Genomic DNA, 13,444 nt, shown 5'->3' with positions numbered 1-13,444 from the left:
AGGTTAAATATTCTGGATTAATCATCTTCACTACATTGGCATCATATTGCATCACTGAATTTACCTGCTTAGAAAATTCAAAGCATCAAATTTTTTATTCAGTGCTTCTACTTTGCTTGCCAACATAGCAACTGCATCTATATTTAAAACATCGGATGCTTTCATCGATTTTGTTCTTATGAGTTGTCACTGATAATTATTCAGTGTTATTTCTTCAATAAACTCTTGGGCTTCCTTAGGTGTTTTATTATTCAGTGTTCCACCAGCTGCTACATCAATTAATTGTCTAGTTGAGAGATTCAAACCATTGTAGAATGTTTGAACTTGCAACCACAAAGGTAACCCATGATAAGAAAAACTTCTCAAAAGATCTTTAAATCTCTCCCATGCATCATATAATGTCTCCATATCAATTGAACAAAGGAAGAGATGTTGTTTCTTAACTTAGTTATTTTGGCCAGTGGGAAGTACTTCAACATAAACTTTTCAGTCATTTGATCCCAAGTTGTGATAGAACCTCGTGAAAGTGAATTCAACCACTATTTTGCCTTACTCCTCAAAGAAAATGGGAATAATCGTAAGCGTATGGCATCGTCAGTAATGCCATTGATCTTGAAAGTGTCATAAATCTCTAGAAAGTTAGCCAAATGAGTATTTGGATCTTCATATTGCAAACCATCAAACTGAACATACTGTTTTACCATCTAAATTGTGTTTTGCTTTAGCTTAAAATTATTTGCATTAATGGTGGCTCTCATAATACTCTATTCAACCTCAATCAGTGTAGGCTTAGCATAATCATACATAGGCCAAAGGGCAGGACGTGCAGGAGGTAGCTGATTATTTTGATTATCACCCATGTCCACAGTAATATCCTTTTCCTTTTAATCGTCTACTATATTCTGTTGACTTTGCCTTACTTCTTTAACCTCTCTACAATTTATGTGAGCAGTTTTTTCAATCTTATTGTAAAAAAGTAATGGACCAACGGGTTTCCTCTAGTCATAGACCAATATAACCTACCAGAAGCAAACAAACAAAAAATTAAAATATAAAAATTAAATTAAAAATAAAAATATTAAATTAAAAATTAAAAATGGCTAAATTAGTAGAAATAAAGTTTTCCTAATATTTTAGTCCCCGACAATGACGTCAAAAACTTGACGTCCACAAAACCAACTAAAACTTTAACAAAGGAAAGTGTACTTATCAATTAATAGTATAGCTACGATGAGCACATATATCGTTCCCACAAAGACTAAAAGTACTATTAATTACCGTCTTTCTATTATTTAACCGATGAATAGGAGTGATTGATTAAAACTAAAATTAACTAAATTAATTAACTAGATAACACAACAAAGAACAAAGCAGGAAAACAAACGATTAACAACCAAGAAGCAGAACAATATCCAGGAAGAATCCACCTAGATTTCATCTGTCATTATTAATCTGAATTAAATAATTTCTTCACTTAGTATCTTGATCAGAAAAAATCCCTAAATTATGCTAATATCTCTTTTCAAAACTAAGAGCAACTGGCTCTAGGTTGATTAATTGAAATTTCTTTCTAATTAAAACCCCCATTATCGCATTAACTTGATCTATGGATCCCCTTTATTATATTTTACTCTAATCCGATAGATTTATGGCGTCTTATTTTTAGGATTGCATGCAACTCCATTCAATTACGCTAGATCTACTCTTAAATAGGGTCTATTTCTCCTCTAATTTAAGCACATCAAACATGGATTAATAACCTAAAAATATTAAATTAAGAATTAAGAACACATAATTGAGAATAAGATTCAAAGTATTTATTACGTAAAACATAAATCAAAAGACAAAATACAAAATACATTCTAGGGTTCATCTCCCTAGGTATTTAGAAATCATAACCACAAGAAATAGGGAACTCATAATAAACTTCAAAGAAATCAAAAGGAGATCTTTAATCTTGATGGAAATCTACTTTAGAGTCAAATTCAATGGTGTTTTCCGATTTATTTTCTTGAATATTCTATGACGACTTGCTCCCCTCTTTTTATATTTGTCATATATAGGTTTTAAAATGTCGGAAGAATCTAAAAATTACGTTTTTCACGTGCTTGGAGTGTGATTCGCAAAATCCACACGGTCTAGCACATGGCTTTGGGTCCAGCCCATGTGGCTCCTGAAACTTGCTCCGATTTTCCGATTTTCACTCATTTTTCACTCATTTTACTCCCAAATGTCTAGAAATATAAATTTAAAGGATTAGGAGCATAAAATTCACCATTTTAAATCAAATAATCATCCAAAAACACATTAAGAATGAGACTAAAAATATATTACTTTTTGGCATTTATCAATTTCCTTTTAATAACTAAAATTGTTTATTTGTTAGAAAAACTGCTAAAACAACATAAAATCACTACAACAAAATAGGCTTTTAGCGGCCTTTTTTTGGGCCTATAGCGGCGTAGACAACGCTAAAGAACAAAATGTAAAAAAACGTCGCTAAAGAACATGACCTTTAGCGGCGCTTTACCCAAAAATGCCGCTAAAGACATGATCTTTAGCGCGCTTTTATCACAAAAGCCGCTAAAAGCATGACCTTTAGCGACGCTTTTATCGAAAACGCTACTAAAAGTTCCGTTCTTTAGTGACGTTTTTGAAAAAGCACCACTAAAAGTATTTTTATTAAATGAATTTTAAGAATAACAAATAGAATGGTCAAATTTTATTTTAAATGTATTACTTTTCATTAACAATAAAAGTAAAATAAATTATAGTAATAAATTTCAACATTCACCTATAATATGGCAACAAATTTACACTTTAACCTTATTTTAAATTGATTATATTATTTAATTAATTATAGATCATTAGTATATAAAATAATGTATATAGCATATAATGTTAAAATAAACAATTAAATTTCCTAACAATAAATAAATAAATAAATTTCATTATACGGGAAAAGAACATATATTCTTTTCATTAATATATAACAAAAATCAGTACTACAATACACAGTTATTATACATACGCTTCCCTTTTCTTGCAGCGTTGAATTGATTGAACTCTACGAGTATCTATTACTGACAGGTGACAAAATTTTGGCTACATATTTAATTTCTCAATGCCATCCTTATTTTTAGTCTAATAATAAAAACAACAGCACCTTAATTTTCCGTAGTGGTGAAACAACAAAAGAAAACTTTACTTTATCACTCCATGTGTACCGCTTAGCAAGCTCTTGTTTTTTCAAAACTGGAGGCTACCCATCAAAAACATAGCTGAAAGAAAATACCACAAGCATTAGCAAATAAAGGGCCTTTGGGATGTGGTACCGTATAGGCAGCATAAGGAAGAAAGTATCTGTGTTAAAATGACTGACTAATTAACTTCTAAGGAAAATGAAAAGAAAAGAGAAAGAAATACATTACACAGGTTTAAGCCCAGCTTCAAGAAGCCGAATTGTCCGAGTAAACATGCTTTTGCAAATGACTAAGGATTAGGCTAGCAGAACCCATGTAAACATTTTATGAACCAAATAATGAAAATGTAATTGAAAAGGTAAAAAAATAAAATAAGAATTAGCTAACGATAGTTCTTTAAGATAAAAATGAATTAATGAATGAAGGGAAAAATATATTAAAAACCTGGTAACTTCACCGGCTTCATTGGTGAGCATTTCAGTCCCTATACGACCCACCACAATCTACAATCAACCCAAAATTAAAAAAAAAAAAACATTAGTAGTTAGCCTTAGCTCTCAAATGGATATAAAAGAGAGAACTTTCATTTTTTTTCTTTTCGAGGAAACAATATACAAACAAGAAATTGGTAAATGCTCATGCTAGCGTCGATGGCAATCTTGCGTTATATTATTTAAAAAGATAACTACAATTGTGTAGCAACTTATGCTTGGTGGTTTACATAGTCTAGAAATTGCTTTTATATTATTATAATATAACTGAAATTCAGAAAGTTACTTTTTATTGGAAAAAAGTCTGAAAATAAACAATTAGTCTAGTTCTTCATTCGTACGAAAAATTACTTCAACAACAATGTTCAAGAGGAGCATCCATGCACGCAAATGACCATTTTTGTGTGTGTGAGAGAGATAGAGGAAACGCAAATAGGTAAATACTATCTTGTGATTCTGCCAAATATGACAAGAAACAGAACTAACCTGAAAGTGCAGTTTTGTCGTCTGTTTCTAACCCAAGTTCCTGCACCAAAAAAAAATGAAATTCATTCCAATTTCTACGGAGGAAAGGTTGGAATAAAGAATAGAGACAAGAGTTCAAAAAAAATAAAATGATTATATGGGGGCATATTAGGCTATATTTAAAGATAAATTGGTAAAAGCATTAGCACCACCTAAGAAGAACATAAATAATAATAATAACATATTGGAATAAAAATACCTTCTTTATTGCCTTAAGCTGCTCATTCAACAAGTATCGGCATTGCTCACCACTTATCTTTTCCTCGATTGCTTTCGCAATTGATTCCTAAAAATATGCTTCAAATGATTTAGACCTACTCAAATCAAACAAGAATAAAAATGTTTAAATAACGTAGAGGTGCAAGGGGATTCAATGGCATCAAGTACCTGAATCTTGCTGATTTCCATTTCGTTTTTTACTAATTCCAGTGTAAGTTGCAACCGCTTATGCACCTAATGAAAACAGTACAGAACAGTTTAACGAGAAAAAAGATAATTACTCCAATCTCCAAATATATAAAATCAAACAAACAGGTTAATGCCTATTCCAGGATAATTCACATAATAGATGTTTGAGAGTTGTGATATCCTCAAATATAAAACCAACTAAACCAGAAAAAAGATCTCAAAAAATATCAGTAATCAATAGTACATTGTATCCAGTGCACTTACATCCAACTGTTCAAGAACTTGCTGGCATTGCAATTTGTTTGCAGCAGATATTGCAGCTCCAAAATCTGCTAACCTTGGAAAATTGAAATCACCTATATGCTGCAAAACATTGAGAAGGCAAAAAAGAAGAAACATTTCATAATTAAGTCGCTAAAGTTAATTGAACAACCCAACAAATAGATTTTGATAGTGATATGATGTACATATAACTCATTAGAAGCAGGAAAAAGTGCTGCTGAAGACTTTGCCCTTGCATTGTCTTCATTCTCTGCCAGAATTACAGTCAAAATACAAGTATTATCATCTAAAGCCTTTTTTAACAATACTAAAAATGAGTTACTGGTCTAACGTACATGCCCACTAACTGGAAAACCTCAGAAGCGGGAATAGTAGGTTTTGTGATTTCATTGCTGTATGGTAAGCAATGTTAATAACTTTCTTTCTCTCAGCTGAACATTAGAAGAGTTACACTCAAAGGAAAATATCCATTCAACATAGAATTTTTAAGCCAAACTAACCTTGCTAAAGTTTGTGAAGTCCCTTTCAAAGTAGACTTGGTTTCTGAGGATAAGTGCCAAGAAAGACTTTTTGATGCAGGAGTATCTATACTTGAAAAACATTTAATCAGTACCATGATATTTACCTTCTTCCTTCAAGAAATTATATCACAACAATGCAGAAAACAACTAACATAGAAGAGTTCCTACTTACTAAGAAACACTATACCTGAAGGCTGAAGACAAGATTTAGCATGGAGATAATTTTGCCTAGGATCTGTCTGTAACTGGGGACTAAAATGTACCTTCTTGCTTGTGTCACGGGCCAAAGTGCAAAGCCCGTGACCATGGCACAAGAAGTGCCCCATGGAGGTCTATCGATTAGATTTTAGCCCACGAGAACTGGCCCGATTCAGAGAACTATTGAAGAAGCCTGTCAGATTGAAGCCTGGTTGGCCCGATGATGAAGACATGGCAACTTAGGCTAATTTTAGTAACTAATCATAGAAGATAGAGAGAATCATATCTTGTAAAGATTAGATTAGATTTGATATGGCAAATCTTGTAAATCCCTAAAATCAAGGGATATAGTGAATCTCATCCATCGATGTAAATGTATCTTGACCGTCGGTTTTGGGGGAGCTCAACTATAAATAGAGAGCCTCCCCCTCATTTGTACTCATCCATTGTAAGCTGAATTCTTAAGAGTAATAGAATTCTTGAGCATTTACTCAAACACTTTGTGTGCATTCTTTCTTTGGCTTTCTGTTGTTCTTTTGTAGCTTCTTTTGGCACAATCGCTTCCGCTATACAAATTGGTGGCTTAGAGGAGTTCTAAAGAATCCTCACTTTTGGGTGTAAAGGCTGACTTAGGTGAGTTTGGGATGAACGAATCGCCTAAGGCCGCACGGATTGCGAGACGAAAGGTCTAGCCCCTTGACAAGTGGTATCCGAGCCAAGTTTTGAACCAAGTGATATTCGAGTTGGTTCGAAGGCACTGTTGGGATGTCAAAAGAAGTCGTTGGTCAGAGTGAGCCAATGGAGACCCGTGGGAGGGCTAGAAAAGCCAGTCGCTCGAGGGAAATGCTGACAGCTTTGGAAAACCGAGTGGTCAATCTTGAGGAGTCCGTAGGGAACGTGAAAGAGACGCTTGAATTGGTCGAAGGACGCACGGATGGGTTTGACTCAATGGAAGAGCAACTCAGAGATTTTGTGTTGGATTCTCTCGATGCAAATGGGGAAAAGATGAAGGAATTACTCGAGTCCACTGTGGAAAAGCTGGCAGAGAGGGATGAGAATCTCGAGGATATGGTGTTAGCCGTGAAGAAAGAAATAGAGGAGCTCAAAGGGGAGCTCACGATTTACAAAGTCGCTTTGAGTAATGGGATGTTGACTTCAAGGCTGAAGCAACAAGCAATGGATGTTCCCAAACCAAAGAAGTTTAAGGGTGCACGATCCACAAGGGATGTGGACAACTTCTTGTGGGAAATGGAGCAATACTTCTGAGCGATGGGCATCAAGGATGATGCCTTTAAGGTAAACACTGCTTCAATCTATTCTACTGATGTAGCTCTCTTGTGGTGACGTCGTAGGTCCACAGATGAGAAACATAGTGGGAACACAAAGGAGTTCCAAAGAAAGTTGAAGAAGCAGTTTTACCCTCAGTTTGCCGAGAAGGAGGCTCGAGCAAAGTTACGTCGTCTCATGCAACAAGGCACTGTTCGGGAGTATGTTTGGGAATTTAGCAAGTTGATGCTTCAAATCTCTGACTTGAGTAAGAAAGAAGCGTTCTATTGGTTCGAGGATGGGTTAAAGTCGTGGGCAAAGCATGAGTTGCGAAGGCAAGGGATCATTGAACTTACTATAGCCATGGCAGAAGCAGAGTCCTTTGTTGAGCTTGGTCCAGCGAGAGACAAGCTTGAGGCATCTAAGCCCAATGGAAAGGGCAATGGTGAGAGAAACCATGAAGAAGATGATGAGGGACATAGCGATGATGGCAACGGTACCGATAGCACAAGTGGATTCGACAACCCAAGGGACAAGAGGAAGAAGATAAAATGCTTCTTTTGTCAAGGACCACACATGGCGCGAAAATGTCTGAATAAAGTGATGATTTCGGCAATCAAAAAGAAAGATGAGCCGAAGAAGAGGCAAAGCCTACCGAGGGAAAGATATCGAGAGTCAATTCGATAGTGCTCATTCCTGGGAAGAGGAATGGTGGCAAAGGGTTGATGTTTGTAGACATCAACATTGCGGGTCAGAAGCAGAGTGCTCTTATTGATACGGGAGCATTGGACTTGTTCATGTCAGAAAAGGCTGCGAAAAAGCTTGGTCTATCGATTAGGAAATCGAATAAGAAGATCAAGATAGCAACTTCCGAGAAAGCCCCAACTGTGGGAGTAGTTCGTGATGTGGAACTACAAATCGGCAAATGGAAGAGCAAGGAAGATTTCGAGGTAATCCAATTGGATGATTACAATTATGTGCTTGGCTTAAACTTCCTTGACAGGATTCAGGCAACTCTGCAACCATGGGCCGATCAAATCCATATTGTCACCGGGCAGTCAACAAAAATGGTTGTGCCGGTGCATCGAGATATTAAAGTTGGGACCAAGGTGTTATCGTCAATCCAACTAGTCGAAGATGTTTCGTATGAGAGAAACATTAATTCGTCAGAACGAAAAGCTACGAAAGCCCTTTCGGAAGTGTTAGTGGCGCAATGGACCGATATGAAGCCTGCGGATTTGACTGTAGAGCCAACACCTTTGGGAAATGTGGGTTGTGCATCGAGCTTTGAGGGAAAAGGAGCGATGCAAAAAAGTCGAGATGAGTAAATGCTACGAGTAAGGTGCATTGCAAACACTCTGATAGTGTTTTGAATTCTGACTTGTTAGCTTGGCAAGATCGTAGGGGCCCTTTCAAAGTTCATAAGCAATGAGGCAAAGGGACTATGGGTGGTACGAGGCCAAGATGTGAGAATTCAGGGGATTCCAGTGGGAACAAGTCAAAATTGGGGCAAGTTAAAGCAGAGACTTCTTGCTAACAGAATGTACCAACGAGTGCAACGGTTCAAGATAAGAGGCAACGGAAGCCGAGGCATAGGTTCCGAAGGAAGGGACAACCCGATTGCAAGACAAGTCGGGAAGAAGCCGAGGCAACGAGGAAGCTTCAAGGTGAATCAAGTCAGTGTCATCCAGAAGTTACAACGAGGGCGTTACGAGAATGGGTGGGGGAGAATGTCACGGGCCAAAGTGCAAAGCCCTTGACCATGGCACAAGAAGCGCCCCATGGAGGTCTATCGATTAGATTTTGGCCCACGAGAACTGGCCCGATTCAGTGAACTATTGAAGAAGCCTGTCAGATTGAAGCCTGGTTGGCCCGATGATGAAGACATGGCAACTTAGGCTAATTTTAGTAACTAATCTTAGAAGATAGAGAGAATCATATCTTGTAAAGATTAGATTAGATTTGATATGGCAAATCTTGTAAATCCCTAAAATTAAGGGATATAGTGAATCTCGTCCGTCGATGTAAATGTATCTTGACCGTCGATTTTGGGGGAGCTCAACTATAAATAGAGAGCCTCCCCCTCATTTGTACTCATCCATTGTAAGCTGAATTCTTAAGAGTAATAGAATTCTTGAGCATTTACTCAAACACTTTGTGTGCATTCTTTCTTTGGCTTTCTGTTGTTCTTTTGTAGCTTCTTTTGGCACAATCGCTTCCGCTATACAAATTGGTGGCTTGGAGGAGTTCTAAAGAATCCTCACTTTTGGGCGTAAAGGCTGACTTAGGCGAGTTTGGGACGAACGGATTGCCTAAGGCCGCACGGATTGCGAGACGAAAGGTCTAGCCCCGTGACACTTGCATGAACATTATAGAAGCAAGCCAGTGCTTGTGGTAATCGATCAAGTTCTGAAATCAATTATGGTATTGCTTGCATGAACATGTGAGGTTGTTAAACAAACAATGAAGGAACTAAGCAAGTATTTAAGTAAAATAGGTAACCTTACATCTATTTCTGCTCATTATGGAGATACGACTTTTCGCAGTACTCAGCAGCTGAATAAAGTTAAGGCCTTAAGTTATTGAGCTCCCATAAAATCAAAGGGTCAACTAATTAATTAGTATAACAATGAAATGCTGGGAAGCTCAAAAACTCATGAAGACAAATTTTGACATCAACAAGGAGAACAAGTTAAACGCAAGGAGGACAATTTTTGACATCAACAAGGAGAACAAGTTTCAGGAAAACATAAATCAAACAAATACTTGTTAAAACAAAAAAAGCTAAACGCAACCACAATTCACTTCAAAGAGTTCAAACAAATTTCATGCCCTCCAAGCCAATAGAAGAAATAACCCACGTTGCTTAATAAAACCTCCATGTTGTTTATAACAATTTTACTTCAAAATAAAAGTGTTCAATAGGTATAACAGACAAGAAGACATAGTCCAGACTAAGGAGAAAATATATCAGCACTAAAGATGAAATAAAAGACCTCCCTAAAATCCACCGAAATAGGAGAAAGGAAAATGAAAGAAAATCTCCTAGAAAGCACCCAAAATAGCTCACTGAACCCAAGAACCAAAAATAAATTATGAGATCCAAAATCGACAGGGGTGAAAGGATAAATTATGAGATCCAAAAATAAATTATGAGATCAAAAATAAACATGTATCCGCACAAAACTGAGAACATATAGATAAACCATCTACAGCACAATAAATGGTTACAAGTTACAAACAGTACGTAACATCAGTTCTGATGAAGTAAACAAAAGAGAAATTTAACATTGAAATAGGCACCATCCCTCTATGTCCTAACACAAACAAATAAGAATATCCCACCCCATGCTGGTGACCTCTCACCTTCAAACTCTCCTGTGACGATCTTAGGACATCTTATTCTCCCTGATGCATTTTACTCACTAATCTCTACTTCTCCATTCACCCAGGTACTCACACACAAGCAAGAACTCTGTAGAAAGCAAATATCTCATCCAAGTGGTCTTATACAATAGCACAAGTTCACCAACTTAAGCACGGGAGAGAATTACAACATGAATTTGATTACTCCAGAATGAAAATGTGACATGGCAGTCATCCAGCAGATGCTTTATTGATACTATTACCCTCAGTCTAGCTGCAAGTTCCTATGTAATATCAAGATTTCAAGGCCTAAAACTTTACAGCAATGGAAAAGGAAGGTGAACATACTGGATGAGTTCTGACTGGGAAGGTGCATCATCCAACAGACGCTTTATTGATACTATTGCCCTCAGTCTAGCTGCAAGTTCCTATGACCCAAATATACATAATTGTTAGTAACTATTGATATACTTAAAAGCGATTAATTCCATGAAAAGTTAAGTTACTTTACCCTCTTTGCTGTATTAAGCTTCTACAATGATTCATTTAAAGAACCATCTAAACCACGAGAAAGCATCTTGCTGTCAGATCCAGCTGCTATTTTTTCCTCTAAATCACTAACCTCAACTTCCAGTGAAGAACGTTTTACATCAAAATCACACCGAATTTCAAATTCTTGTCTTTCTAGTAACTGGAAAAACCCCACATGAAAGAACAATGTTGTGGAGAGTAATGATGTGCGTAAGTGAGAGTTTTTATGGCAGAATCAAACAACCCTAAGTATGAAAATTGGTGCTGAACAGAAAATTAATTGAAAAGTGAGGGGGTTTAAAGAAAAATATGATTTACCTAGAGCTTGCAAATTCAAAGAGCTTGCCTCTAGGAGAGAAGATGATTAAAGCAACTTCAGCATCACAAAGAACTGATAGTTCAAAACCTTTCTTTAGTAGCCCACTTCGTCACTTTGAGAATGTAACTTGCCTGCTCGTATCGTTCTCTATGCGCCTCATTTGTGTTTTTCCCCTCACCATGATGAGGATCTTCGTACCTTCAAAGCCAACAAAACATATATATATATATATATGAAATACCAAACAGGCATTAAAACAAACACATGGAAAACATAAGAATATAAATGAACAAAAAAAGAAAAACAGTTATAAAAGAAGCAAATTATAAAACCCAGAAAACCCTTTTTTCTTTACATGGATTTGTAAGAAGAAACTGTTATAAAACAATCAAAAAAACAAAAACCCAGAGAGCTAAAAATGAAGAAAAATATCCAGAAATGCAAAAACTAGAATTTTTTTTATGGTGATTGACAGTAGAGGATCTTGCAGCCATTTCTCATCTCTTTATTCCTCCAACAAACAAACCGCTGCTGGGGTTCCCTTGAAGGTTGAGTCGGTGAATGAGTCAACTTGTTCAAGAGTCAGAATTAACAACCTTAAATCATAAACTATATGAGAAGAGAATCGACCGAGGATGGGCCTCTCCGCTGGGCTTGCTTGGATTTAGCTTCTTTGGGAGGCATTGCTTTAGGGTTTCGAAAAGAGCTGAGGGAGTAACAGTGTGCTGAGGTGATTATTTTTAGAGGGAAAAATTAGGTGTTTCAGGGGGAAATTTAGGGATAAAACGGCTCCAATTTTTTAAAGTAAAATGATTTTTTGCAAAAACGCCACTATGAACGCCGCAAAATATTATTTCATTTTGATCAATACGACGCCGTTCTGCTTTGCTAAAAATCCTTTATTTTGTCTGTTAAAAATTATTAGTTAAATGATTTTATAAAACATTTATTATTACTATTTTTTATAAATTGGATTTTTATAAATAAAAAAAACCATTTGATATATTACACCCTCACAGTCTAACAGCTCACTTGCATATCATTATCTTGAGAAAAAGATGTTTGAACCCTTTCTACTAGGGCATGGAGTACAAAATTATTAGAGTTTGGTGCCCACTCCACATCGTTATAGGAAGCTATGTTGCCGTGTCCCATGCATATTATGATATTTATTCATCATTATCCACTAACCCGACCTAAATCCAAATGCAGACCCTGCTCTGCTCTGCTCATTTTGTTTTCTCAACCCTGGACCTCAGCACTTGCCACTCACCCACCCTAATGAAGTACCCAACGTAATTCGATTAATGATTGCAAATATAAGATATTTGCTTTCTTTTGCAATTGGGCTATTCAGATAAATTAGACCTACCCGTCCACCACTACCACTATACCGCCTGAAGCAGCATTCGGCTCTAGACTCGAGACCCAGCTAACACTTTTTGTTATCAAGAATAAAAAAACAGCTTTTTCTTTTCGGGAGCAAATCGTCCAACTAATCCCACCGACTCTACTAGCTAAATTGAATCCCAACTTCACTTAATTATTTTCTAAAATTCAATATTTAATAAATTTTATTCAAATTTCAATATTTATAATATTTTCCTATAACCCTTTCTCAGCCTAAAAAACCTAGTATTAATTTCTAATGGGTATTAGACCAATGTAACAACCTCATTTGTCCCTTTTCATTCATTTTCAGTTCTTAATCTTGAGTAGGTACTATTAGGTCATTGTTATGTTCATGTTTGATTAACTAAATATAAAATTATTTTTGGTAATAAAATTATCAATATATAATATTATTTATCACGGTATTTGGTGTTTTATATTACTTTCTTTCATTTATTTAGTCGAACTATCAAAATTTATTATTCTTATAAAAATTTATTCTATTTTTATTCTTTACAACACAACAACTTAAGTTTTATGATATTTTATTTTACTCATAATTTAATATATTTTTCTAGTAAAGTAGTTTAAATAAACGTGATTGAAAAATAATAATAAATAGTTAGGAGTTAGGACTTCTCTTTAATAAAAACATTTTGTATTAAACAATATTATTTGTTATCATTTAAATATAAATTTGACCAATATATAATAAATACATCGAAATATTAAAATTTTCAACTTATAATAAAAAAAATATAATTGAAACATTACTTGAGAATATATCAAAGAATGAGATAATTGAAATGGTTATTAGATTTTATTATTATTAGCAGCGCTTTTTCAAAAACGCTGCTAAAGGCCCGAGCACTAGCGGCGCTTTTTCAAAAACGCTGTTAAAGCCCCAAAAACTCAGAAAATGGTGTCGTTGGGCTTAGGTTT

At 35.6% G+C, this 13,444-nt stretch overlaps 1 protein-coding gene, 1 long non-coding RNA gene and 1 other non-coding gene across 3 annotated transcripts; 1 reads left to right on the top strand and 2 right to left on the bottom strand.

The window, feature by feature from the left end:
• The first annotated feature begins 340 nt into the window (after positions 1-340).
• Positions 341-446, top strand: LOC128032968 (small nucleolar RNA R71). Its single transcript, XR_008189306.1, has one exon. It is a non-coding gene; the product is annotated as a small nucleolar RNA R71 (small nucleolar RNA).
• Positions 447-3,024: 2,578 nt separating this feature from the next.
• Positions 3,025-5,299, bottom strand: LOC105798944 (lon protease homolog, mitochondrial). Its single transcript, XM_052621218.1, has 7 exons — positions 5,257-5,299; positions 5,095-5,216; positions 4,892-4,990; positions 4,607-4,672; positions 4,419-4,505; positions 4,181-4,220; positions 3,025-3,706 (listed from the first exon to the last, which is right to left on the bottom strand). Exons 1-7 carry the CDS (start codon positions 5,297-5,299, stop codon positions 3,681-3,683), a joined length of 483 nt encoding a protein of 160 aa, XP_052477178.1. The 3' UTR covers positions 3,025-3,680.
• A 15-nt stretch (positions 5,300-5,314) lies between these two features.
• On the bottom strand, positions 5,315-11,767 carry LOC128032504 (uncharacterized). The gene is made up of 4 exons (XR_008188758.1): positions 11,110-11,767; positions 10,772-10,951; positions 5,618-10,688; positions 5,315-5,494 (listed from the first exon to the last, which is right to left on the bottom strand). It is a non-coding gene; the product is annotated as an uncharacterized LOC128032504 (long non-coding RNA).
• Between the last annotated feature and the right edge of the window lie 1,677 nt (positions 11,768-13,444).

Source organism: Gossypium raimondii, chromosome 9 (assembly GCF_025698545.1).
Source record: "Gossypium raimondii isolate GPD5lz chromosome 9, ASM2569854v1, whole genome shotgun sequence".
In the NCBI taxonomy this organism is placed as follows: Eukaryota; Viridiplantae; Streptophyta; class Magnoliopsida; order Malvales; family Malvaceae; genus Gossypium; species Gossypium raimondii.
This window is presented reverse-complemented; position numbering and strand designations above follow the sequence as displayed.

Excerpts from the sequence above, each read along its gene's own strand:
- LOC105798944 (XM_052621218.1), bottom strand. The coding sequence starts at position 5,299 with ATGAAATCACAAAACCTACTATTCCCGCTTCTGAGGTTTTCCA. Across the intron at positions 4,506-4,606 it reads TGGAAATCAGCAAGATTCAG|GAATCAATTGCGAAAGCAAT; the intron begins GTACTTGATGCC and ends GCATATTTTTAG. Across the intron at positions 4,221-4,418 it reads AGCTTAAGGCAATAAAGAAG|GAACTTGGGTTAGAAACAGA; the intron begins GTATTTTTATTC and ends TTTTTGGTGCAG.